The sequence below is a fragment of the Oenanthe melanoleuca genome, chromosome 3 (assembly GCF_029582105.1).
Source record: "Oenanthe melanoleuca isolate GR-GAL-2019-014 chromosome 3, OMel1.0, whole genome shotgun sequence".
Classification (NCBI taxonomy): Eukaryota; Metazoa; Chordata; class Aves; order Passeriformes; family Muscicapidae; genus Oenanthe; species Oenanthe melanoleuca.
The window spans coordinates 103,639,039-103,665,871 of NC_079336.1; the positions used below are offsets into that span (position 1 = coordinate 103,639,039).

General features: G+C 43.6%; 1 protein-coding gene across 9 annotated transcripts in view; it reads left to right on the forward strand.

The window, feature by feature from the left end:
• Positions 1 to 949: 949 nt before the first annotated feature.
• The window catches only part of MACROD2 (mono-ADP ribosylhydrolase 2), an 841,709-nt gene continuing 815,825 nt past the window's right edge, over positions 950 to 26,833 (forward strand). For 2 of the 9 annotated variants that reach the window (XM_056486346.1, XM_056486345.1), the window contains exons 1-3: positions 952 to 1,219; positions 4,929 to 5,045; positions 23,401 to 23,508. In XM_056486346.1, the coding sequence (XP_056342321.1) occupies positions 1,174 to 1,219; positions 4,929 to 5,045; positions 23,401 to 23,508 (271 nt within the window). In that variant the 5' untranslated portion in view covers positions 952 to 1,173. Of the gene's footprint in view, positions 1,220 to 4,928; positions 5,046 to 23,400; positions 23,509 to 26,833 lie in introns of all 9 variants that reach the window. The other 7 variants (XM_056486348.1, XM_056486347.1, XM_056486344.1 and 4 more) reach the window with 6 other exon arrangements.

Here is a 26,833-nt window from a genome sequence, read left to right on the forward strand (position 1 = left end):
CGGGAATAAGGCCTGGGGGCGTGGAGAAGTCACGGAATCTCAGAATCAATTAGGTTGGAAAAGACCTTTGATATCATCCAGTTCAACTTTTGAGCGAACACCAGATTGTCAATTGCAATAATGCACCGAGTGACACGTCCAGTCTTTTCCTAAGCACCCCCAGGGGTGGTAACACCACCACCCCTCTGGGAAGCCCATTCCAACGTCTAATGCGAAGAAATTCTTCCTAATGGCCCAAAAAAAGGCTATGTCCTCTTGTTCTGATGCTGGTTACTTGGGACCACAGGGCTGCAGCCTCCTTTCGGGGAGTTCTGGAGAGTGACAAGGCCCCTCTGAGCTTCCCTCTCTCCGGGCGGAACACGCCCAGCTCCCTCCCAGGACCTGCGCTGCAGACCCTGCGCCAGCTCTCCTGCCTTTCTCCGGACACACCAGCGGAGCCCCGCTCCCGGAAAGCTCAGCCCGGCATGGGCAGCTCCAGCAGCTGCTTTTCACCCGGCCGGGGCGGTTTCCCGTGTCCCGGACGCTCCAGGCCCTCACGGCTGCCATCGCCCCACGGGAAGCGCAGGCGGGCGGGCGAACCGGGCCAGGCTCGGGCCCGGGCCCCGGCGCCGTCGCTCGGCAACAGCCCCGCCGCCCCGGGCACAGCCCGGTACCGCCGCAACCCGGAAGCAGAGGGGCGGAGGAGGCGGGCGGGGGGCGGCGGCGGGGCGGGACGGGACAGGGCTGCCCGCCCGCTCCCTCCTTCCCTCCGCCCCGCGGGGCTCCGAGCGCGCAGTGTCGCACCCAAGCACCCGCCGCGCAGTGTCCCCTCACAACGCGCTCCCCCAAAGCCCGCCGGCCCGGCGGCGCCGCGCTCAGGCTCCTCCCGGTCGGTGCGGGAGGAGGAGGAGGAGGAGGCGGCTGCTGAGCGGCGGCTGCCGGAGCCAACGGGCGGCGGGGAGCGGGGCGGGCGCTGCGGGGGTGTCGGGGTAGAGCGAGGCGTGACCCGGCTGACGGGCACCGTGCGGCGGGCGCGGAGCCGGAGCCGGACCCGGCGGGATCAGCGGTGCCAGCGGCGGCGGCAGCGGCGCGGGGCGTCGGTATCGCTCGGCTCTGGCTCTGGCGCGGCGTCTCCTCCACCCCCTCGTGAGCCTGGGGAACCTGCAGCTGAAAGCCGCCGCCAGCCACACCACCATGTACCCCGGCAACAAGCGGAAAAAGCTGTGGCGGGAGGAGAAAGGTATCGCTGCCCTTCCCGGTGGCCGGGCCCGCTTCTCCCGCCTTTACCCCCGCGCTGAGGCGGGAGGGAAGGAGCCGGGGCAGGGGGGAGCTCCCGCTGCCCTCAGAGCCGCCGCCTCGCCGCGGGGTGTCCGGCGGCGCTTCCCGCCGAGGGGACGCGGTGGGCGAGGGGCAGCTCCGGGCTGTGTGCGCTGCTCCTGGGCTCTCCTGGCCGCAACAGCCTCCATGGCAGCCCGGGCGTGCGGGAATCGGGCATGTTCCCCCTCAGCTCGGCGTGCCCGCGAGGAGCGGAGGGAGGGCGGTAAACAACCCCTCTGCCGAGGGCTGCCCGCCCCCGAGTCACCTTGTGGGAGTGTTCCGGGCCGAAAAGTTGGGCACATGCTCTCCCAACGTGCTGCCTCTCCTTTCGGCGCCGCTGTTTTCTGAGGGGAAGCGTGGTGTGTCGGGATCCTTGGTGTGATCCGTTCAGATTCTGGCGTCGTTCAGCCGGGGTGGGATGTTTGGGGTATGGGAGTGTCGGAGCACCCCTACGTCCCATCTTTTGAACTACTTACGTATTTTTATATATATTTAAGGGACCCCCCCACCTGTGTGTTCTCAGTTTATAAAAGCTAAACTCTAGAGCATGACAACTGTGGGCCAAACATTTGGTGCAAACATTGTTTTTTATTTTTTTGGTACTTTCTATTGATCCCGGGGAGAGCAGTGTAAAAATTAAGGAAAAAAATTCACAGAGTGGAGATGCAACATTTATATCTGTGAGAAAAAAAGCTTAATGTAGTAATAGATGAGGAGAGGAAGAAAAACAGATCAGAAGGTCATATTTTAAGTTCTCTTTTTTTCTTCCATCACCTGTGTGACTCTAAGTATGTTTCAGGCTAAGAAGGCACAAGACCAGTTCAGTGAAGAGGATTCAAGTGCACATTTCTGAGGAAAAATTGTTAAAACACAAATTAACTTATTTTTCTGTAGGTTAGTAGCTGGTGTCAAACTCCTCTCAAATGAAGTGAGTCTTTTTCTTTCAAACTGCCTTACAATGCATGTTTCTGTAGTAAAGGTGAGGCAACAAATTTCCACCTGGCAGAAGTTTCTGTTTTCACTGAAGAAGGTACAGTTAAATTGTCTCAAGCATTGTTTGTGTGATCGATTATATCTGACTTTTCCCTTAATGCTGTGTGCTTTACCTTCAAAAAATGCAAGGGGCAGATGGGGAAAAGTTACTGGTAGGCTCTAGTGAATGTTCTTATTACTCCCACTTGTCTTTCAGCTCTGTGTGAATTCATAGCCTGGCAGGTGAACTCAAACCATTGGTAAGGAGGGCAGAGAGGAGGGTCTGGGAAGAACTGGAGCTGCTGACACACTTTTGTGCCTCAGTCTGCTGTGAGGAGGGGGGTCTCCATCAGCGTGGTGATGTTACTGAGTGCAAGTCAGTGCTGCTGAGGTTTTTCCATTCAGGAAGCATTTCTGGCCACAACTCCCTGTCTTTTTTTCTGCCCAGAATGAAGAGCATTTGCAAGTCTTGTGGTCCAGTAACTTTTCCAGCACCATGCTGATGGTGTTGTCCCCAAGTACTTTGAGTGAGGAGGGCAGAAAAAGCTTTTCCTTTCATTGCTGGCATTGCCTTCAGTTCTTAACCCTGTATGACTGTTCTTATCAAGTACTTAGTTAACTAGAGAGGAAAACTACAGAAGCCCAACTTCCTTTGCTGTTACCCTGTCAGTACTTTGGAAATCAAATCCTGTCAGGGTCTGCCTTCACCTTTCACAAGTACCCCATAACTCCTGCACAGCTGGCTGTGCTCACTGGATCTGTTCTTTCCATGAAGCTAAGTGCAGTTGTTCTCAGTCTTTTATATTCTGAAGCACTTCTTAAAAGGAAAAAAAAAAAAAAAAAGCACTGATTGCTAAATATTGAGTTCAAACCCACTGACAATACACTTGCTTTTCTTAATTACCTTCTTGGTAATTAAGGGCTGGTGCACGTCCTCCCAGGGGAGATCATCCTTGAGGACAGCTGAAACCAGCAGGAGTGGAGGTGATTTTAGAGCCTTAGACACAGGACTGGGCTGCTTGCAAACTCCCCAAGTTTCTGCCACAGGCAGAAAACTGTACTAGCAGTGAAGGCTGTTGGGAGCATCCTCTGGGAGGTTTGTGTATAATTAAGACTCAGTTTAAGTTCTTGCTGCTGACTCACATGTGCAAACTTTTGTAAAACTTTTCCTGTAGAGAAGAACTTGTGTTTTGAAGGCACAGGACTGGCTCTGTTGCCTCTTCAGCAAAAGGCACCTGGACTTGCTCTGCTTGTCACATCCTCAAAACTGACACACTCTCTCAGGCCTGCCTACCTGTAGGACTTCCAGTGTCAGATACTTGGAGTTTCCTGTGCCTGGAGCTCAGGTAACAGATGGATGTGCAGCTGTGACCCTCGTTGGTCAGTTCTCCTTGGCAGGTGTAAATATCCCACTGAGATACCAGGCTGAATAAGGAGAGAGAAACGTTTTTATCAGCTGAAGAAACTGGTAATAGTGTCAAAAAATACCAAAATAAACTTATTTTGTTAAGGGAGGCTGTGCTCAAAACTTGCCATATTAGACTGTGCTGACTGCAGCCTACTTAATTAGGAAACTTCATTTTGAAAAAACACAAACAAAAGAACACCAAACCAGACCCCAGTGATTTTCTTTCTTGTTTTTCTTTTTTAAGGTTTGATCTGGGAAGCAGTTTCTGTGTTCATCTCTTGCTGCTTCTTCAATTTGAGATAAAAATATTCTCTTAATGCCTTTATGTAAAGTGCAAATAACATAGGTCTAGTCTTTCCCTACACCCCTAAAAGTTCTTCATTCGTTTAAGAGCATTTATCACTGATTAACGTGTCAAGGAAAACTGTTAGTGTGGTTAAAGTAGCTCAGTGCTACTGGTAAAAACAGGCCCAGAAAGTTGAGTAGAGTTTGGGTGTCTTGATGTTCTCTACTGTTCTTTTTCTTTTCCCCTCTTCTTCTGGGAGGGAAAAAGCTCTTTGTCTTGTGCTGAGCTAATACTAAGCATTGATGAGGTAGGGAGAGAAAAGAGGATGTGACTGCAAAAATGAGTTGAAGTGGTGGGTTTGCTTGCAGTTTTGGGTCATTTGGTTGGCTTTTTTCTTTTTTTTTTTTTAATGTAATAGTCCATTTATAGCAGGGTCTGAAGAAGACTGAGGTTGTCAGTAGCTGTCATACTTGTGTGATGTTTGAGGCTTTACTTTTCACTAAACATCTGAAAAAAGAGGTGGAGAAAACAAAAACAACTGTCTATGTGTTTTATTTAGTGTGGTAACCAGGTGTGCCCTATGAATGTTCAAGTGAAAAATCTCTAAAGCTAAACTTGCTTTTTTTGCCACCCTAGACACCTAGCAACTGACAGAATGTTTGCTGCAGCTCTGATCTCTTTCGTTATGTAGTAGCATTTTGTTAATTTCCCACCCTGCTCCCTGCCTTTATTTGAACTTTTGTTTTTTTAGTTCTGGTTTACAAATGCAGAACCTACAGAACAGACCTTCAAACCTGAAAACTCCCTATCAAACAACAATTCCCGACCAAAGTTGGGAATTTTCCCAACTAAATTCTTTGCTGTTCTCTGATGCAGGAATTAAAGTGGCATTGGTCACTGTGTGGCTCACATGCAACAATGTTGAAAGCTTGCAAAACTTCTCTTATTTCTCTTTCCCCTAAACAGAGCGTTTGCTGAAGATGACCTTGGAAGAAAGACGCAAAGAGTACTTGGGGGATTATGTTGCATTGAAAACTATTCCAACATGGATGGAAGACTTGAAAAGTAAGAGTGAGAGTGATGGTAAGTGAAGTGGGGGAGTCTTAATATACAGACCACTCTGCTTTCTCAGTCTAAAGTTACTTCTAGGAAGGCCAGGACTTAGAACCCATGTTGTTATGAATAGTGATAGCCTAAAATTGGGAGGGGAGTGAAAAAACCCCAAGAAATTTGTTCAAGCTTCAGTAGTGTTCCAGAACTCTGCTGGTATCCCCAGGTGGAGTCACTAACCCCTAAATGTGTGAAATAGATCTCTGCATGAGCCTTACTTTCCAGATACTCCAGCAGTCAACCATGCTGAAATTTACTGAGCATAATGATTTGCCCATAGTCTGGGCAAAACAGTGTTGCAGGTGACCCAAAAGCAGAGGGGAAGTGTGCAAGTTGTGTTGTTTTCTAACTATCCAGAAACTGAAGATGGGGCCTCCCTTAGTTTTCTTTCTTGGGCTGTGGAATGTCAGTCTGGCCTGGATTAACTCCCATTTCCTGAGCCTGTGCAGCCTTATCACGGTTTTGATCACCAGTGGAGTTGTTTAAATACTTAGAGTGAGAACTGACCAAAACTGTGAATCCTATTTGCTTACAGACTTCTCTGCAAGTAATTCTGCAACAGTGCCTCGTTCTTTGTCTAGTTCTCTTTCATTCACACAAGGGTATGGAGGACTAGGGATGGCTTTTGAGCTGGTTTCCTCCTCCTCTTTTTTTTCTGTGTCTTGTTATCCTACTTTGCTGAAGCTTGTGAGTTTTTTTTGAAGGAGTATGAGAATCTAAAGTGCTTCCTGCCTCTGCAGATATAGGACTAATTTCCTGACTCTTTTGTATCATTAAAGGCAAATACTGGCCTGGGTGAAGAGGTGTGTAGAATAACCTTATGGCTGCAGGTGAACATGTTCTTTATGGTGATAGTCCAGGTGAAATGAGGTCTAGAGCTAATCAGCTGTTTTTAAACAGGAAGGCTGTAACACTTATTTTAGCACAATCTGAAGGAGCTCACAGATTTTCAGATGTCCTTGTCAAAAGCAGCTATTGCTGTTGTCGGCTCCTAAAAGCATCTGGAATAAGTTTTGAAGTGAAAATATGTCAAGAGATTGCTGAGCTCTTCAGCCCTGCTGAGTAGCTGTGTTACATCAGTACCCATAGATCTCTCTCTCCCATTTGAGTAGGTCATTTAGATCTTGCAACATCAGAAAGCCTGTCCATCTAGAAAACAAAGGCTGCATAAAAATAAAAAAGATTACCTGACTTCTTGCAAGCTGATTTTGGAGACCTGTGCTATGTGGGAATGTATAGTATGTCATGTGGTTTAGCTGGGAGACTCTTTATCCCTCCTTGCCCAAACTGTTTTTATTCCAGCTACTCTCAGGTTCTCTACAAAGCACTGAAATTCACAGATGTTGTATTACTTGGGCTGCTGAAGGTGACAAGGTGTGGATTTACGTTGTGATTGCTGTTACACTTCACAGAAGCAAAATGTCAGTGTCTAATATGTGGGTTTTGAATCATGCCAGTGGTGAATTTATTTCCTTGTAGCTGCTCTTGCATTCTTTCTGTTAGTACCAAGTACACTGCAAAAAATGCTGGAAGGCAAAAGTTGTGCTGGAGCACTTCTCTGCTACTCAAAGGTTTTGTTACACTGTACATTCAGGAGAAAATATCCGCAGTCACTCTTTTTCTTTGATGTATTTGTTCTAAGCCATGTGTAGTAGTGAACTTCTGGAAGGTTGGGCTGCTGAAATGCTTCCACATTCCAACTGATTAGGACAATTAAAAGAAATGTGTGTATTAATGTGAGTGTTACTGCATCTGTTTAAAACTATTTCTCTTAAGTGCTGGCCCTGTTCTGAAGGTATCAAGTGTGTCTAAAAGCTGTCTTTTTGAGCTGAATTGCAGAAAAACTAGATTTTAAATCTTGCTGCTGATGAGAACTTGTGCTCTGTTTGATGGGACATAGAGAGGGCAACAGGTACAGCCTGAATGAGATTCTGGAGAGAACAAGTGAAGCCCCAGGTGTGATGGAATCGGTGATGATCTGACAGTGCCATGCTCAAGTTCTGATAGTTTCTTCGAGGAAAGGTGGCTGCTTGCACTGGCAAACAGAAGAAGTCTGAAGGGAGGTGGTGGTGAAAATAAAATCTTCTGTGTATTTGTCAAGCCAAAACAATAACTGATGGGGAATTCGGAAAAAATTCTTTACAATTCACTCGCAATACCATATACAGTAAAAAATGACAGATTGATTAGTAAAGCATAGAGTGGCTGTTCAGGAAGAGTGATGAGGAGAAATCAAGAAAGCAACCAAGAACAAATCAAGTGAAGCAGGCACAATCAATCAGCTGCTGGAGTTGGAAGCTGCAGGAGAAGGGCAGAGCATCTGAGCTGGCAGCCATCCCCCCAGACACTCAGTACTCAGCTGGAGATTACAGGTGTTCAGTACTGCACAAATTTTTGTACTGGCTATTAGGAAAAATTGCATGTACAACATAAAACCTTGACAGTGCCCATTTTTAAAAGTTTTGAGTGACTCACTGGAGGGTGTTGGGAGATTCCAGTTAGGCATACATTTTTTGTTATGTGGAAGTCTAATGGAAGATCATTGAAAAGTCTGTATGCAGAATTATGGAAACTGAAATGAGATTTATATTGGGAAGGGACCAATCTCACTGTTGGGGTACTTCATGGGCATTCATTATTGGCAGATTGGAAGAACATACCTTAGCTTGTAGAAGAATGTTTTTTTCCTAGCCTTCCTTTTCTCTTTGATAGAAGTTGTGTTCAGAACTAAATTCTGAAGAAAACCAGCAAAGCTTGGCAGAAGTTTGTGTTTTGGTAAGGATGGAAGTCTGTAATACAGCAACATAACGGAGGGATGTGCATCTGTATAAAGTCTCCTGAGGAGTAAAGTTACTGAATTCGGAATGATAGCTGACAAGGGCTTTGTCTCTTTGTAGCAGCAAAGCTATTAAAAACATTTAAAAGATCAAAGAGGTAGTGTCTTTTACAATTCTCTCCTGTGACTAAAAAAAAATACCTACATTTTTTGCAGATCTCCTCACATGGACACAACTAGCCATAAGGAATTTGGTTGGTGTATGTTTTGGCATGGAATTTGGTCAATGTTTGTGTTAAGTCTTGGTTTTGGGAAGAGGGTGGCACAATGTGGAATGCAAAGACTAAGCTTGGTGCCTAGTTTTCTGAGCAAAGGGAAGCAATCTGATGTGGGCCTGTTCGTTTCCAGAAGGACTGTCAACACCCCTGATTTTTGGTGTGCTGCTTGCCAGGCTGCACAAGTGGATCTCAGAGGTCAGGTGTTGCAGCAGTGGATAGAAAAGGGATAGTTAGTGACCAGTGGCCCTCTTTAATGTCAGGGGGTAGTGGTAGGAAGACAAAACTTTTGTTCTTGAAGTGGTCCTGTAAATATAAGCTTTCTCTGGTTTAACTGTATTAAGAAATAAGGAGTTGCCCACTTTGGAGATAAAGAATGAGCTTGCCGTAGAGGTCTGGATAATGTGAATATTTTGTAATGCATCATTCTCCCCACTTGCTATCCTTCAGATACACCAAAAGCATGTACATCTCATCTGTTTTCTCATGTACTTTGAAACAGAGTGTCTTCCTGACATCACGTGAAGAATGAACTTGTTTTGTGAAGCTCTGGAATTTATATCCCTTTGTTTCAATACTATTTATTACATACCACTTTGTTAGGCACTCATCTTGTACAGCAACAGGAGCTAGTGTTGCTCGGTGAATAAAATGCCACCATGCAGACTAACAACTAGAGTGTGTTTTGAAGTTAAATACATATATTAGTTTTTTGTTGGGTACACACTAATTCCCAAAGATATCTTTACTCTGCAGTGGTGACTTTGAGAGATGACTTTTGAAAACTTTTCTGGAAAGTGTTTTTAAAAATTAGAGTCTTGGGAATTTGTTGTTGCTGAGTTTTGTGTGTCACTGGTAGAAAAACATTTGTTGTATTAATTGGGTAATTCAGAAGATGGAATAAGTGATGTTTAATTCCAGGCAGCTGATAGTCCTCCTGACTCTCATAGCCCCTGGCATTCATTGATATGACAGTGATGCTAAGAAAACAGCTAATTCAGGTGGTGATTTAAAGATCTTTGCTAGTGGTAAGAATGACTTTTCATAGGATGAAGTTAAAATGGAAGGAGGTCTGCAGTCCTTTTAAACAAATCTTGAAATGCGTTTAGATGTTTTGGCAGTCTCTGAGTCTTTAATCTGCTATTTTTAAAAGAAATTGATATGGCTCTGACTATTCAAATTAATCTATTTTAATACTGAGGGTTTTATGTTTAATAATAAGGTTTGGCTTTAACAAAAGCATCGTTGTACTATGAATGCTTAGCTTTCTAAATACTCCCAGTGGGTTGACACAAGATTACAGAGATGAAGCATGTAGATGAGCCACTTCAAATATTTCATGGTGGAAAGAAAATGTGTGGTAACACTGAGCTCTGACCAGCATTCCAGCCAGACAAGTAGGAAATAGCATGTTTCTAAACCACTCAGTATTATCAGTGATTTATACAGAAAAAGAAATTATGTTCAGCTAGAACATTGAGATTGTTAGATGAGTTTGACAATCACAAGTTCTGTCGGTAAGAGCTGTATGAAACCTGTGTGTTTCAAGACCACCCCCCCACTAAAAATCCATCAGCTTTCATTGTGATTTTTTTTTTCTTATAATGATGGTAACAACTGTCTTTATAAGAGATTTGTAGCTGAGTGACAGGGATGAAAGTAAATTGAGGCAGCTGAGTGCAATTTTTGCTATCTTTCAAAAAAAGAGATGCTTTTGCTGCTGAAACTCTTGGTTTGATGAAGTTCAGAGTGCAGCAGTTTTTCTGCTGAGTATACACAGAAAACAGCAATAACTTGTGTGCCACTGTTCAGGGTCTCCTCTGTTGCCTGTGGCCCTGAATGTGAATTCCAGCTTCGCTTAAACTAGTGCTGTATTCGGTTTTGTCCTTTCTTTTCATGTGTTGGCATACCACTGTTACTCATGCTAAACATCACCAGGTCTCTTCAAGACTGCTGTGTTTAAGGTTAGAAAGCTGTCTCCTAGATGCACATGGAGAGCATTGCTTATTAATTGCTGTGTATAATAGCTGGGGAGCCCCATGAAGAAAATAACAACTGTGGTTTCTGTGAAATGTGTGAGGATCATGGTAATTAATTATTTTGAATACTTGTGAAATTAACATGCTTTTTGTGGACGTGGCTCAAAATCACGTTTGTTCATTTCTGCTCTCTGTCCGTGTTACATGCATATTAAGGAAGCAGCAAAGGAATAAGAAGGGTAAGAAGAGCAAACTATGTTTGCAGCTTCTTAGTCTGTGCTGAAGGTATCCAGGAGTCTGTGTGCCCATGGCATAATGTGGAGTAACTTTAAGGCTGAGTTGGTATTTGGCTGTGATAGATATCCAAGACTGCCAGGGCAGGAGGGTGTAACCAGATCTCTGTGTGCTCTTCTTTGCTCAGGCTCTTGGCTGTCCTTTCAGGATGTGTCCTGAACAGATACAGAGCTGCAGAGTGGTGCAAATCTGACCATGATCTGGTGACCCCACACACTCTTCTGGCTTTCCTGATACATACCTTGGCTATTGATTTCTGAAGCTAGACTTGCACAGTACAGAGATGGAAAAACTCTTTGTCGTGGTTTAACGTAGTTTAGTTTTAGCTGGGGGAAAAAATCCATAAGCAATGGAAGTGATTCCCTGTAAGGACCTTGGCAGCTTCCTTTGGACCTGACAGAACCAATCAGCTGGCTAGTTTTGAATACTGACACCCTGTTAAACCACTTAAGAGATGAATACACCTCTGTGAAATCACATTTAAAGATGAACAAGGCATCAGTCCTGTGAGTGACAGAAAGGGTGGAGACACTTAAAAAAAACCCAACACGAACACACTGAGGTCAGTGAAGAAGGAGTCAAATTCCAGATGGGAGGGCAATGACAAGATGCCTTAGTCTTGGGCTGAAATTCTCTTGTAAGGCTGTGTTGGAGATGTAACTGATACATCAGACTTTTTTTCCCCTGTAACTCATGGAATGCATTGAGGGTATGTAGGGTTGTACCCATAGCCATGAGCAGAAGTACCAGTGTTGAAGCAAGCCGATGTTGAAGTAGCTGTGATCTAATGAAAAACTTGAACAGAGAGAGAGAGATGAGAAACCTTGTCTCAGGGATAGAAAAAAACCTCTGTTCCCAGAGATAAGACAGTTTTTTGTGTCTATACTAGAAGAGCTCATCCTTAAAATTCACCCCCATGAGTGACCCATAGTGGTGGTTGTGGAAACCAAACTGTGGGAGGGACTTTATGATTGCAGATTTCTGGGTGACTGCTATTTGTGAAAACTAAAACCACGAGAGAGCCGTTTCTTGTGGAAAAGTCTTGATGGCATGGTAGGAGAGATTCTTAAGTTCCTCTAAGTGAACTGAAGAAAGATTATTTTAGAAGTGGCAAACTCCCTGAAAATACCAAATTTGTCTCTATATTGTCAGTAGAAAAGCAAAAAGAGTTGGAGTGAGAAGAAGCGGTCTGAAAGTTTATTCTGATTTATTACTATTTCTTTTCTTTTAGTTCTGTTAATAAGGTTGTTTTTATACTGTTTAAAGTTTTGAGCCTGCTTTGCTCTCCCTCTAATCCTTATCTTGCATCAGAAAATAAGCAGAAAATATTTCTAGTGGGTGCACTGGTGTTTGGCCAGCCCTAGACCCACTACATTACTTGGTGCATTGGCTGGAAATTCGCATTGGTGAACCAAAACCACTATACTCTTCAGGTAGTTTAAGTTTACTTGAGCATAAACTGAGCAATAATCTGTGTGTGTGCTCCTTTGTTTCTGGAGGTGAATCATCTCTAGTTACTGATATCCCTGATATATGTAGATAAATTGGTGTGTTTAGTGTAAGGAGTGGAGGGAAACTACAGTAAACAAAAAGACTGAAGATATATTCAGTTGACCTTGTGATTTGCTGGTAAGCTTCACACAAATAACTTTCATAGGATGGATTAGCTGCTGAAGAGATGACACTTCTTTTACAGTTTGCATTAAAATGTTTTTGGGAAAAACAAAAAAGTTTTCTTGCTTTCAGCAAGTATGAGATAAAGATTCTTAAAAAGTTCAGATCTGTTTATATAGATTAAGAACACAAAATCCAGTGTAGCTAATCCTCTCTCTAAGAAAGTAAATCACTTGTCTTTGATGTAATTAAGATGATGACTTCTCTTTAAGCTGCTGCTCTGTGACTTTTTTAACAAGGTAACTTCCATACAGCATTAAGCTTATACAGGTCCTGGATAGAGTTATTATTTTATGGTTCTGCATGCAGCTGAGAAAGCTCTCTTATCTACAGTGACAGACAGCTCCTTGAGGGGCAAAAGTTAACCATAGGAAAGGATGCTGCTCTCAACAATAAATTGATAAATTGTTGTCCTTACTGAGGCCCTGAAAGCTCTTGATGGGTTTTAGGGAGGGATAGTAGGTGGAGATGCAAAGGGAAGTTAGGCACATCTTTGCCAGAAAGAATAGTTTTAATGTTTAATTAGTGGTGACATGAATCTTGACCAGAGGAATAACTTTCAAGCTTCTGTCCTATGCAATTTGAGAAACAATTTTTTTTTTTTTTTTTAGCTGCTGAATATCACGAGGCTGAAGTTTTGTACAGTGGTCCCTAAGGAAGTACTTAGTAGAGTTGGGAAGTCAAGATGATGCAGTGTGCTGTCAGCTGGCAGGCTTGTTCAGGGTGTGAGGGAGGATGGCTTTAGCAGCAGTGATGCTTTAAGTTGGGATGTGCTGTTCCTCAGAAACTGCTGAGAAAAATTGCAGGTTCCATCTTGGAATATTTTGGTGGCTGACTTCAGTAAGATAGTTTAAGATACGCAGAGGGAAAAGTAGCAGGTTATACATTTTGACTTCTGTCTTTTATTTGATTTTTATTCTTTTCCATTCTTTTTTTAATATATAAAAGATGAGCTTCTTTTGAGTGTGGGGGATTGCAGGATTAAACACCCAAATTAATGTATTGCTCTACAAAGACAATTTCAGTAAATCGTTTAGCTTTGCTCAGTAGGGTAACTTGGCTAGTGCCCTAATTCATAATTTATGATGGATTGTGGCATCTGTCCTCGCAGTCTTTTGCAGACAGATGTGAGCCAATGTGCCAATCTGATTAGAAGCCCTGTACCTATGATTAGGTTGAGCCCAAAACCAAGCTGTTAAACTGTACCCTTGTCATGGCTCACTGATGTGGATCTGTTGCCTGGCTATGTGACTTTAAGATATTTTCAACTGCAGGTGGAAAAAGCTGATGTCTTTCTGCAGAAGATGGAACCCTCTCTTGATTAGACAGGTAGAGACGTGTATGGCTTGGTTTAATTTGATGTAGCTTAGATATGACAGGTATTTATGAAGGTGCTGAACTACTGCCTCAATGAGGATTTGCTGCCTGGTTCTGTATAATTAGTGATGACACATGGTTGACCACCCAACTCTGGGTGTGGGAGGCTTGCAACAAGTTTGAAAACTAACCTCACACTGAAAGGAAGTAATGATGCTGCTTTAACTCCCTTGATGGTGTTGGGGGATCACTGGTGCAGTTTAAGCACACCAACCTCTCTGTTTGGATCATGTTAACTAACTGTCACGTGTAGCTGTATTTGCTTCATGCACAGTTGAACACTTGATTACACGTGTTAAAAACCCAGTCACTGGAAATAACATAAGTCTGGCTTCCCTTTTTTGATTCTGTAGACCCAAACTGCTCAGCATGTAGAAATGTCTCTTAAGCCAGCGAGGGTCTGTATAATTGTAGTGTAGAATCATAAGATTGTTAAGATTGCAAAAGACCCCTAAGTTCATTGAGTCCAACCATTAAATGGTAATAGTTACTCTGTGAAGTGATACATGGCTTTCTCCATGTGAGGACATCTAGCTGATGTGTATTTGGAAAATCCAATTGAGAGAAAAATTCTCAGCCCTGTAGGAAGTGCTGCTTATTTTTTATAATGCCCAGAAAAAGCTGTTCTGTGGTGGAAGGAAGGCTTAACAATCCAGTTGAAAGATGTTAAATTTGGATTTTGCACAGATTTAAAAACCATTGAAATGATATTGAAAAATATTTTCTATTTCAATGTGCAATGTGAGGGAGAATCATAATATTTGTGCACAGAGATTGTCCCAAGACTTGCAGCCTATTACATGTTGACTTGGCATGTTTACAGAAATGTGTCACAAAGGCCCTCACCAAAGTTTTCAGTTGGTTTTTTTTTTGGGATGGGATGCTGTAGAATGCACATGTTGGAAAATGGAGCCTCTCAGCCTTGTGCTGATGTAGCCAATAAATGTATTTCTGAGCGGAGGTAGTTCTCTGCAAGCACCTTTGCACTGATAGCATCCCTGGCAGTTGGTGGTCAAATGTGTAAGAAGAGAGTTTTAATTGCTCTAGAGTTTACCCAAAGGCTCCTGTCCAAACAATACAGTCCATCTCTAATGCAGAGTAGGCATGAAGAAAAGTGTAGATATGAAGAAACTGGTTGCACATCTGTCTTTCTTTAAAACATTTCCCTGCCTTATCTTGCCCTTTGCTTTTTCACAAAGCTTGTTTATGCACTGATGGGCTTTTTTGATGGTCTCCTTGGTATGGCTAGTTAGACTGTAAAGTGTTCCAAGTTCTGTGTTTTCCATTTGCTACTCAGGTATGACTTGTAGTGGAAGTTCAGCCTGCACTGGACTTATTCCCATGTGCTCAGTGTAACCTTTTCTGTGTAAGGGACTCTACTGCTGGCCCACAAATGTATTGTGTATTGCAGTGCTGTCCTTCAGTGGTGTTTCCTGTTGAATCTACATCCGCTGAATACAAACCCCACTTCACGTAACTGAGAGTATAGGTCAGTCAAGTTTAAAGAAAAAATAGAGTTCCTTTCTGGTTTTTTCCCCTCTTTCTGCATTCCCAGCAGTGTTCTTACTGAGGAAGGATTCTTAAGTCTACTGCAATAACTAAATCCAGGAGAATAGGTGATGTACACTGACACTCTTATATTGACTTAAAGGCTTTAAGGTTTGGTGTGTCTTTTATTTCTAAGTAGATAGGTGAAAGAAGATAGAGCTAGATCTTTCTGCTAACTGCTTGAGAGTTTGTATTCCATTTTTAAGTCTTTGAATGAAGCAAGCATGACTTGCAACACAAATGAGTAGTGGTAGAGTTGTCTTCAAGTATTCAAAATTTCCTCTGTCCCTTGCTGTTTGGGTTGAACCTCCAGTATTCTTCAGTGTAGCAAATTACATCTGGTATCTCAGGGAGTAAGGGAGAGAAAATGCTGCAAGGTAGCTCTTACCTTGCCTTATGTCTCCATTTAGAAAACATCTTTTGCACCTGCATAAGAACTTAGTGTCTTGGTTTGAAAGACAGGTGTCTGCCAAGAAAGGTGGGAAGTTCCCTTGGAATGAAGAATACAACCTCCTTCCCTCTGAATTATTATAACTTGGAAACTAAGGGGCTTTCAGGCACAGATATAGGAATAACAGTTTTTTGCTGGTATGTGTATGTATAAGAAGGCAAACAAACAACAACAAACAAGAATAGAAAACCCAGTAAGTCTCTTCCCACTCTTTAAAGCCATTTCCCCTTGTGCAGTTCCGGGCACAGCCGGCAGGGGGCGCTGCTGGCTCCCGGCGGGGCAGGGCGGCGATTCCCTGCTCCAGCAGGGGGCGCTGTGGCGCGGGGCTCTCCCTCACGGGGACAGTGGAGGGTGGGCGGCAGGAGAGAGAGAAAAGGCGCTTCCTTTATAAACCCCACGGGGCTGCCGGTCCCGGTGCCTCTCTGGATGGTGGAATGAGCTGTAGCAGGAACCTCTGAGCAGCAAGCTGGAACTGCAGGGAGGAGCAAAATCCTGGAATGGTAAAGGAGGTGTATCAGAAACTCCGCAGCTCTAGCTGTAACCGCAGGGGTGTCCCAGCAGACAGGGTTGTGTGGCTACAGTAGCAAAAAACCCAAAAAAACCCAGAGCAGTGGCAGGGGCTGGGCAGTGGCTGCCAGGCTCTAGAACAGGGCAGGGAGAGGCACCCATGGAGGGAAAAGGGGCTCAGAGATCCCAGGATTTTCCCTGAGTCACCTCAGCAGATGGTGAGGGGCCTTTGTTTGGTGAGGTCGGGTGTTAATAAGGTCCCAGTGCATCGGCCACTCTCAGGAGCAAAGCTCCACTCATGGTAGGAGAAGGCAGAGGAAGGAGAACCCCTCTGTGGTAACCAATTCTTCCCACAGCCTGTATTCCCTCCAAATGCCAAGAGCACGGGAGAAAGCTCGGAGCTGCACCCTGCCCCTTCCTCCAGCCCAGATCTGGTGATATCTCTGCCCTTCCCAAAGGAACCCCCAGGCAAAGAGAGACAGTAGCCACCTGCACCTCCCCTGAGCCTGGCAACTTCTTTTGTCTCTCTCAAGTGCCCAGTCGTTTTTGTCTCTTAGCAACATATGGGAGAAAATTCCCTGAAAGAACAAAAGGAAAAAATTCTAAACCCCAACACTTAGCTACCTGTCCAGATACTAGAAAACTGAAATTCCTTCTCCCACCTGCTAAGCTGTTGTCACTCTATGTCAGGCAGAGAGGTTTTTAAATGACAATGCCATGAAATATTTGCTGATGGGTTTGCACAAGTTTCATAGTTTTCTGGTAGTAACATTTTAATTCCAAGCTGTACTGCAAGTACTACAAAAGCCTGTAATACTCAACTAGAGAAGTCATTGCTCAGCAATGGTGTAGGGAATTAAAAAAGTAGAAAGTGTAGAATAAAAATTCTCTGACAGCTTAATAAGTTAATGAATGAAAGTAATGAATTTGTGGTTCCCCATTATAAACTTGATTTAATCCTCCTTCATGCTGTAGTTGCTCACCAATTTAAATGGGTTCTCACATTTTGGTAAGTAAAACAGGTTAAAATACCTGTTTGGTCATGAAAAGTAATTTTTCTTCCAGACTGTTTATAAAGGCACTGCTGGTGGGATGTTTAGGATGAAGGCTCATAGTTATCCCAAGTGGTAGTGGATCAATTTGAACACACCAGGAATAGTTGTATGAATGCTGTGACATTTTTCTTGAAGTGGAGGCATCTGCTTTTGCCTTGGAAGGAATCCAGTAAAGCAGAATCACCTGTAGTCCTCTAGTTTTCTAGAAAAGTATCAACATACTCATGGGGCAATGAACAGGCATCTAAAGCAGTGTCATGTATTTGTGTCTCCATTTTGGGACTTACTGTTAATTAGGAGCTCTCTGTAGTAGAGGGAGGTTATAAAGTAGGAATTGAGTTTGAGTCAGTGCAGTGTAGTTCTTGCCTCCATGTGACCTTGGCTGGCCATTTGATGCACTTCAGTACAACTCAGGCTGCCATTCACTGAGAAGAATCTATATTGGAATTCTTGGTATCACTTGGAGTGAGGTACTGAAAATCAGGCTTGGACAAGAACTTAGCAAAATAGTGTAGCCAACAGTGTTTTTATTCCACTGTACCATTACAAAGTCTGGAAGCCCTCTGAATGTCCACGTTATAAAACCAACCAAACAAGACAGTGATTGAATGGGTTTCTTCACACAGACAAAGCACAGCTCCTTCTGAGTCACAGCTGAACCAGCAGCCTTTTCTATGGACCCTAAATCATGAAATCTCCAGTAAGCATGGCAACCAGAGCAGCTGGATGCTGACTCTCCAAGTAAACATACAAATACCCAAGGGTCTCAGCCTACTTGTGTTGTGTCTTTGCTGTCAATGTACGTGCTGCTGAAGTGAGAAGACTCTGATTTATGAATTGACAGTTGCATGTCCCTGCAGATAAGGGTGCTTCACAAATTAGAATTGGGAATGTTTTCCTGTTCTTGTTCTCCTCGTTTGTTATTACTCCTTTCTCAAACTTCGTTTTTTGTACTTTAGCATTCCATACCAAGTCTTCTCTCTGTTTACAAAAGCTTCATAAAAAAGGCAAGCTCCTCCTTTCCTTCTACTTCTTTCTCTTCCAGACTTAAAGGGTTTTTTTGCCTCTCGGCTTTGTTATTTCCAGGATGTAGAAAGCTGTGTGGGATAGACTGAGAAAAAGGTTGTTTAAGGACTATGCAAGACCTTGTAACACAAGAAAACTGCATTTTGCATGAGCGTTGTGTGGGTTGTTCAGAGTGACTGGGTGTTTTGATCAATTCTCATGGTACACCACTCTTTCTGTCTGTAATGTGTAAATGTTTTCAGTGGCTCCCATTTAAATGTGGCTGAAAAGTCAAGCCTCACATTTACAACCTTATTTGAGGGCTGCTGGTAGCCATATCACTGTGTTAGACTTGGCCTGAGTGAGCGAGCTCGAGGCTTTTCTGGGTAGCTGTACAGGAGCGAGTTAAGGCCCCTCAGATGGGGGATATTTCCTGTCTCCTGTAGAGCCTTGAGTAGGAGATACCATGACCTCCTGACCTGGAAGAGGGGAAAAGTGTGGCCTCAGGCAGTGATGCAGAACTGGAAGTGTAGTTCATGCACCAGATGAGCCACAAAGATGATTAAAACATGACTGGGGGCTGGAGCATGTCCTGTGCCTGGAGAGACTGAGAGAGCTAAAGTTCAGCCTGAAGAAGAGATACCCCAGATAGGATCTGATCAGTGTTTATAAAGATAGAGTGGAGGGTGTAAAAGAGATCTCTGCAGACTCATCTGTCATACACAGTGATGGGACAAGAGGTAGTAGACACAAGTTGAAAGAGGAAATTCTTTCTGAGCATTGAAAAACAAAACTATACGCATACTGTGAGACTGGCTGAACACTGGGACAAGTTACTTAGAGAGGTTGTGAAATCTCTGCTTTTGGAGATAGTTTAAATTCAACTGGGACAGGGTCCTGGACAGCTTGCTCTGGGTGACTTGGTGACTAGAGGTGCCACCCAACCACATCCATTCTGTGATTAGTGGTGAATGTTTGCCTCCAGAGTTTGGTACTTGGCTGTAGTCCTCAGCTCATCCAATTATGCCACTTGGTAATTAGCTGAAACAGACCTTACTGGCAGTGTGCAGCCTGGGAGAAGGTGTTGGTGTTCATCATCAAATGCTTTTGACTTGCATGTTGTGCTGCGTTTCTGGCTGGGTAGAAAGTGATTTGTCTGCAACAGATGTTTCTTCCTTGTGCTCAGGTTCTGATCTCGTTTAAGTCCAAGAAGTGATAGAGCAGATCTGTACTACAAATCTGAAGTACTACAGTGCATCTGCGAACGCTTTTCCCCTGGTGATGGAACATATGGAAATAATGCTTATCTTGATTTAGATAAGCAATTGCCTTTCCTGTACAGTCATCCAGGCTTAGTAGGAGTAGAAGCAGACACATAATATTACAGGTCTTACAATCTGTCTTTTCTAACGCTCCATAAGCCTGTGCAGAAACAAATGGAATGGGAAGTTGTGTTAGATGTGAGATTAGTAACCGCTAATAGTTCATCATTTTTAGTCTGTACAGGAAATTTATGGAAACAAAGCATTAAGAAAAAAAACAGACACTGAACGGAAAAAGCACAGTGTGGGTAGCAGAATTGCTGCTGCACATTCCAGCAGGGTCAGATGCACTCCTAAAGCTTGCTCATCTCCTTTCTGTTTTCAGCAACCCAAGAAAAGTCATTAGTGTCCCAGTGAAGTGTTTGCTGACTGTTCTTCCAGGAGTGGAAGGGCTGCCTCTGGTCTGGGGATAATGTGATTCTTGTCCTTTGCTCAGGTTCTTTTTCCAGATCCTCTTAGAGAAGCCTTCCTCGTGGGGATGTGTCTCTGCTAGCAGCTCCTGTAGCGGGGTTCAACAGACTTACTTTGGTTGAACTTGGAATTAATTCCTTCAGCTGTGGATTCTAAAGCTGACTAGAAATGATGGAACTCCTATTTTCACTTTTTTCCCCCCTTTCTACAGTCTGCTACATGTTTTTATGAACTTGAGGAGAAATGAGTTGTGTGACTTGTTTAACAAACTTCCCTCATAACAGTGTGAGCCTCACTGCCAGCAATCCTCACTTGTTCTCTGATTTCTTCTCTTATTGGCCTTTGCTCATAGAGTGCCAAGAGACTTTTACTTGGCCATAGGTATTGCTTTATCCTATGGGGCTTTGGTATCTATTTTTATTATTTCGTGTGTGCTCTACTCTTTCATTAACAGTCGTTTTAAAATGCAAATGTAGTGTTTTTCTGTAATAAACTCTTCAAGCTGTAGATTTTCTCTTCCCTCTAGTGGTAAGCTCTTTGGTATTGCTGTAGGGATTTCTGTAATTGGATGCTTGAGACCTGTTTAAAAAATGAATACACTTTATATTAGACTTCAAATCTCTGGTTATTTGAGCAGGGATTGAGTTTCAGGGCTGATTTTTCAATGCTGTAGGTTTGTGCCATCCTTGTTCACTGCAGCAGCTGAGTACAGTTATGTCCTGGGCAGGGGCTCCCTCTAGTGAGATGTTCTGACAGTCCCTTGGCCACTTGGTTCAGATGAACTTCATCCGTTTTCTTTTCAAGTGCAGTTTTCGTGGACTCAGTCTGATGTGTTTTTCTACCCTTGTGCAAGCTGTAAAGGCCCTTTTCCTTAGGAGTGATCAGGAAGGAGCTGTAAACAAAGCTGAGGGCCAGGACTGCCTATTTTCTCTATTCGTGTAAAGAGCTGGGGTAATTAGCTGCATCCTACTACAAGCTGTGGCTCTGTGGACTCTGAGGTGTTTTAAACACGACTGAAGGACAAAAGGATCGTGCAAGAGGAAAAGCTAAATGAAATTGGACTGTATAGGCAGAGGGGTAGAAGATGATCTAGAGGGGGAAAAAGTGGGTGTGGGATGTGAATGTTCAACTGTTTCTGGTGAAGATTTTCAGCAGTAATGTATTAATGATGCTGGGGCAGAGGAGACAAGAGGAGGACCTACAGGAGTGTTTCCACTTTTGTGTGTTGTCAGTATTAGCTTAAGCGACCAAATTTTGGAAAGGAGGTACCAGGATTAACTCCATTCTTCGTGAGTGTACATGCAGAGATGATTTAGTGGCCATTGACTTCAATTTCTCATATTATTTCTCATAACAATCAACTTGTTTGCAAGACTAAAGTTAAAACAGAAGTAAAAGCTGTCTTAATAATTTTAATAATAGTAATAACAATAATAATAAGCTGTATGAAGACTCTTGCAGTGCATTGCTCCATTGCCTAGCAGGAGTTGCGTTCTCAATCCGAGAAAAGCGCTGCCTCCTCGTCCAAGTCCTTCCACACTCTGCTGCTCCTCGCTCTCTGCAGCGCGTCCCCCCGCAGGCAGCGCTGCCGCAGGTGCCTCAGGAAGCTCCCGATGGAGGCAGAGTTTTCCTGCTGGCGGCCGATCCCCTCGATCCCCTCGTCACTGAGCGGGGAGCGGTCAGCCAGGCAGCAGCTCCGTGCCCAGGCCGGGCGTGTCCAGGCCTTCTGCTGGGAGACAGGGCAGGGAGCTCGGTGAAGGGGGCAGAGGGGCTGCGGGGGGCCGGGCCCCCTCGGGCTCTCCTGGGCAATCCGGGGCCTGGCTGGGCTGCCCCGGGCTGCCAGGGGGTGTGGAGAGACCCTCGGCAGGTTCTGTCTTGTTCTGGTGGCTCAGGCCGTCCTTGTTTCCTCCTGGGAGGAAGGGAGCCCACCTCTGCTCTGGGCTCGGGCATGGGGCTGGGAAGAGGCAGAGGAGCCCTGGTGCCTGCCCAGGCTTTCCTCTCCGCAGGGGCTGGCGCTCCTCATCCTACAGCTTGTAGCTCCCGGCCCCCGGCAGCACCGTGCCAGCTGCCCGGTCCCCATCCCTCACCTCTGTCCGCTGCCTCTGGGCTTTCCTGCGCAGGCTGCAGCCGAGGCAGAGCGCGGCGAGCAGCAGGGCCAGGGCCAGGAAGGTGCAGCAGCGCCCCTGCAGCGCCCACGGGCTGGCACTGCCCGCGCCAGGGCCCGGCTGCCGCCCGAGCTGGGCGGGCACCGGCAGCCGGGCCCCGCTCCTGGGACAGCTGCGAGCCCTGAGGGGGCCGGGGAGCAGCGAGGCCACGCAGAGCGCCAGGAGCAGGGAGAGCCCCGGGCGGAGCATGGCCGAGCTGCCCGAGGAGCCGCGGGCTCTGGCCCTCAGCCCCGGCTGAGCTGAGCGGTGCCCACGGGCTCTGAGCGGGGTGCGGCACCAGCTGCGATGTCACAAGGCTGTCGCCTGGCAGCCAGAGGCCGGGAATGTCGAGGCAAGGCCACGCCAGACGGTCGGAGCCTGTCACCGTCTCAGCCTGCTGCTCTTTCTTGCCACTGTGGGACAGGCCTCAGGAACTTGGGGATGTGCTCAGCAAGGAACTGCTGACATGTCTGAGTTGGTATTCTTGAGCTGATGGAAATGGAGGGTAAGACTAGAGAGACAAATTTGTTTGGACTGTTTCTACTTTCTCACTAAATATTGAGGACTGTTTTTGCTTATCAACAAAATTCACTTGTTTTGAAGATGTGAATTTGATTCACACTTTTTTACCTCAGCAAATGGATTCTGTTTCTGACCAATAGATAAACTCAAGTTTCTTGCGACTTGTGTTGGAAATAATTTAAAAAAAGTAATAGTAAAAGTGAAAAGTTCCTTCCTCGGTTCATTTCTGGTATGTGCATGTCTAACTTGGTGAAGCTTTGGGCAGTATGTTTGTGCAAGGGTTCGAGATAACTGAGCTGTTTTATAGACTGAATTGGATATAAATGAGGTGATGCACAATTGCAAGAATTCACAGGAAAAAGGGACCTATGGTCACATTATTTAATAAGAAATCTGTTGCAAGCTAGTGTATGTTGTCTTCACCACCTGCCTCCTAGCTGAGCAATTTAAGGTGATAAAACTCCAAGTTTAAAATTCGTGTGGATTTTTTTTCAGGCTTGTTGTCTGGCTACATGTCTTCAGAAGTCATTCTGAATTTTGGGGCTGTTTGCAAATGGTGTGCTTGCATATTTTTGTACTTATTTGGTATATTTCTGGATTGGAGAAACTATTACTGTGGTTAGGATGGTAATCTTAATTCCTCAATTTGTTTTTGCAATTTACACCCTTGTGAGTACCAAATAAATTTGCTTGATGGATCTCGCTCCAAAAATATGTATGTTTCTACGGTTTTGTAACCAGATGGTATGTGGATAAGGATTCAGTGCTTCCTACTAGCTTGTATTTGGAAACAAGTAACAAACAAGCCCTGCGGTGTCAGGGCAGTGCTGGTGTCTCTGTGGGTTACCGGTGCCCTCTCGAGGTGAAACCGAAAGATGCTGCAGGATGACAACAGCAGTGTCACCGGACTGCTGCCTCTTCAGGGCTTGGAAATAATGGCCTCAGACCCACGCTTATAACCTGATTTTTCTGCTTTCTTGGTTTGTAGGTGAAAACACTAAAGAAGATCTGCAGGGGAAGAAGAGTCTGAGTGAGAAAGTTTCTCTCTACAGAGGTGACATTACGCTGCTTGAGGTTGATGCCATTGTTAATGCTGGTAGGTAGTTAAATATTTTATGTAGCTGTGTCCTGAATCCTTTCTAGTTCCATGGTACAATTGTGAACTCTGAAAGGTTGCCTAAAACTGGTGAGTCCTGTGGAAATCTGTTGGAAAATGTGGCTTTTCCCCCAGTTCCTTCATACTCCATCTGTTCATCCTGTGTGCACTGCCTGTAGCAGGGATTATTGTGAAACTTTTATAGCATGGTCACCATGAAAAAATTAATGATCTTGTGTCCATCTTTTGACTTGGTTAGCTCAGACTTCACACTTTGCATTGTAGAAAGATCATTTTTGTTGCTAAGCTAATTCCAGCCTGCTTTTCTAAATCAAGCCACTTTTGGACCAGGTAATGTGAGAACTTTAACAACAAGGTGCTAGTAAAACAGAATTTGTTTTATATTATATTTATATTATATAATTTGGTTTTCATATTTGCTTTCTTGTTGGGAGGTTGTATTTTTCAAGTTTTTGGCCATGACCTACAGATTTTTAAGTGATTTAGTACCTCTTAATGCTCAGTGACCGTCTTTCCATGTGTGCAGCCAAGGTGAACAACTGTGTGTAGAAATGCCTGTGCAATTAATTAATTAGTGTATTAGATTATAGTAAGATAGCTCAGTTTTTTTTTTTTTTACAAAAAATGATGGGAAGGTTTACCCCTATGCATATGCCCATAGCCAAATCTTGCCTGCACTCTCCACTCCAAAAAGAGTGTGTGGTTTGTGTGTCCTGAGGCTGAAACTTTTTTTCCCTTAGTATATGAGTGGCATTGATTAATTTTCAAGAACTAATTTTGGTGGTGTTCATTTCTTGGAAGGAAACGTGCTGCAGTATCTTCTCTGTGATGGAATAAAGTTCAGAGGGACTCAGGGTTGTAATGGCCAAAACGGATGTGTTTGCTTATCAAAGGAAAATGTCACGTGGAGCTACTGGTTCATGTCTGTAAAGAGCACAGCAATGTCTGCTCGCACAGCATATAGGGCACTGAACAGACTCTCTTGAGTGTTTGATTGTATAACATCCCACTTGACCAGTGGACCTCTGCTGATGGGTTTTGTGAAGTACAGGTGGAATCTTCAGCCATTTCAAAATATATTTTTGCATTCCAAGTACAGAGGCTGATATTCCCATTCAAAAAAAGATTAATTAATCTTCCTGTTCACTGATGCAGAAAAGCCTTCCTAAATAACAAACAATACAGTAGCATCCATGTAATATGATCCTCTCCTCACTCTGTTGACAAGGCCCCTGAAGCTTTAATATTTTAATATTTTTTCTTCATTCTTTTTTAAGATGATTTTTTCCAGTAGTGCTTTTGCTAACTTCTTTACTTTATTGCTTTCCGGTAAGTCAATATTAGCATACTTCTCTCCATTTATATTTAGCTTCTCTTTGTTCATAGACCTCCCTTGAATTCCTGGCTGGAGCTACTTATGGATGAGCTTTAGAATAGGAGTGCTTCACATTTCTTGATTTAAATCCCCCTTAAATTCTCCTAAAAGGTCCAAAAAACCTATATCCCAGACTGCAAATTATATTATCTGCCTATAAAAATATTATCTACCTGCCATCCTCGTGAGAAATGTATCTTTCTGAGGAGGAAAAAAAAAAAAATCAAATCAACACGCATTGATATGCAATATTGAGAAAAGGTTTAAAGACCACTCAAAACAGACTGAGGTTGAAAGACCTGAAGAGGGACATAGCACTGAAAGTATCTAGAAGGCTCAGTTGTTTCTACTGTTGTATTCTGTAAATTGAATTTGGGCTTAAAGGGAGATGCAGATTAGATGTTGGCAAAGCTGTTTATTGAAAGGAACATGTTTATACAGTGATATTTTTGTGTATCAGATGGACACAGAACAGCAGTCCTACGGTCAGGGCATTGGCACAGGTGGATTTTCAAGATTCTTTTAACTCTTTTGTAATATTCTGTAGGTTTTAAAGGACATAATATGTTAACTATTACAAGATATTAATAAGTTTAGATTAAAAGACTAACCTACAGTTGCTTTGGAAAAACCATGTGCTCTCTGTATGTCAGTGCAGTAATTAAGCTAAGCCTTTCATAGCTCATGGTTTCAGTGTTACTTTTTTCTGTTAACCTTTCAAACTGTGGAAGATAGCTGGAAAGCTACATGAGGAAGGTGTTTTGGTTAAAGATCCATATTATTGATGCAAAACATCTGCTGTGCTGCAATTCTTTTTAAATCCAACAGTTTCAGTGAAATTGTACTGTCTCTTAGACAGTATCTAAACACATGCTTCTGCACCATTTGATGCTTTTGCAAAGAACTCCAAGCAGAAAAACTGCTTTTTCTTCTGCAACTGAAGTTATCCAAGCCTCCAAGACATATCCAAGACATAGAGCAGTAAGTAGCCACAGTACCAGTTTCTGTAAGTTAAATAAAATGCAGCCTGTTGAATATGAAACAGGAGACAGGTTTATTGGAGGTAAACCTGTGCAAGTTTTTTTTTTTTTTAATTTAATGCCTTTTTACTACCCCAGATGTTAATGATTGTTTCCCTCCTATCTGCTGCAAGCTCTGGGTTAGGAAGGGAGGAAGAGACCCTCTGGAGACTTTCTCTCTGAATTTAGAAATACCATTAACTGTCTCCTCTAATAAATAGTTTAAAATACAGCAAGTCATATCCAAATTAAAACCACAGGAAGATACAGGTTGAATGTTTACATTGATTTATGTGAAAAACTAAATACGCTTGAAATAAAGGAAATGGTCTGGCAAATTTTGGGAAGGGTTCCAGATGGTTCAGATTGTCTCCAGATTTGGATGCAAACATATTGGTTAAAAAAATGTGTATTCTTAAATTTGTAAGGTCGAAATGAGGCATAAATTAATATAAAAGGTGATCTTCTGTAGCTAAATATCAGGGTATCATTGATGAACATTTCTGCAAAAGGATCCTTTTTTGTCCTAGACTTTCAGCAGACAAACTGGATGCTGCTTACTTTCCAAAAATATTTTACATCTAGTTTGTATCTTTGCTCATTGTGAAAAGAAACACATCAAAACAGCCTCTTTGAAATCATTCAAGACTGTAGTGAGAAACTGAGATGCATTGTGAGAGAGAAAGGAGCTGATGTGCGATTTTGCTAAAATTGATGTCAATTATCTACCCCTGTAAATGTCTTATGCTTACACAATGGTTTCCTAAAACTTCCTTACTATTGATGGCATCGCAGACGGGTATTAGTTTAACTTGATATTTTGCTTAAGGTGTTCTCTTATGCCATTTCCTTCATACATTTCTTAAAGGATTCGGGTAAGACTTGTATAAAAATTTTACTTTTACTCCTA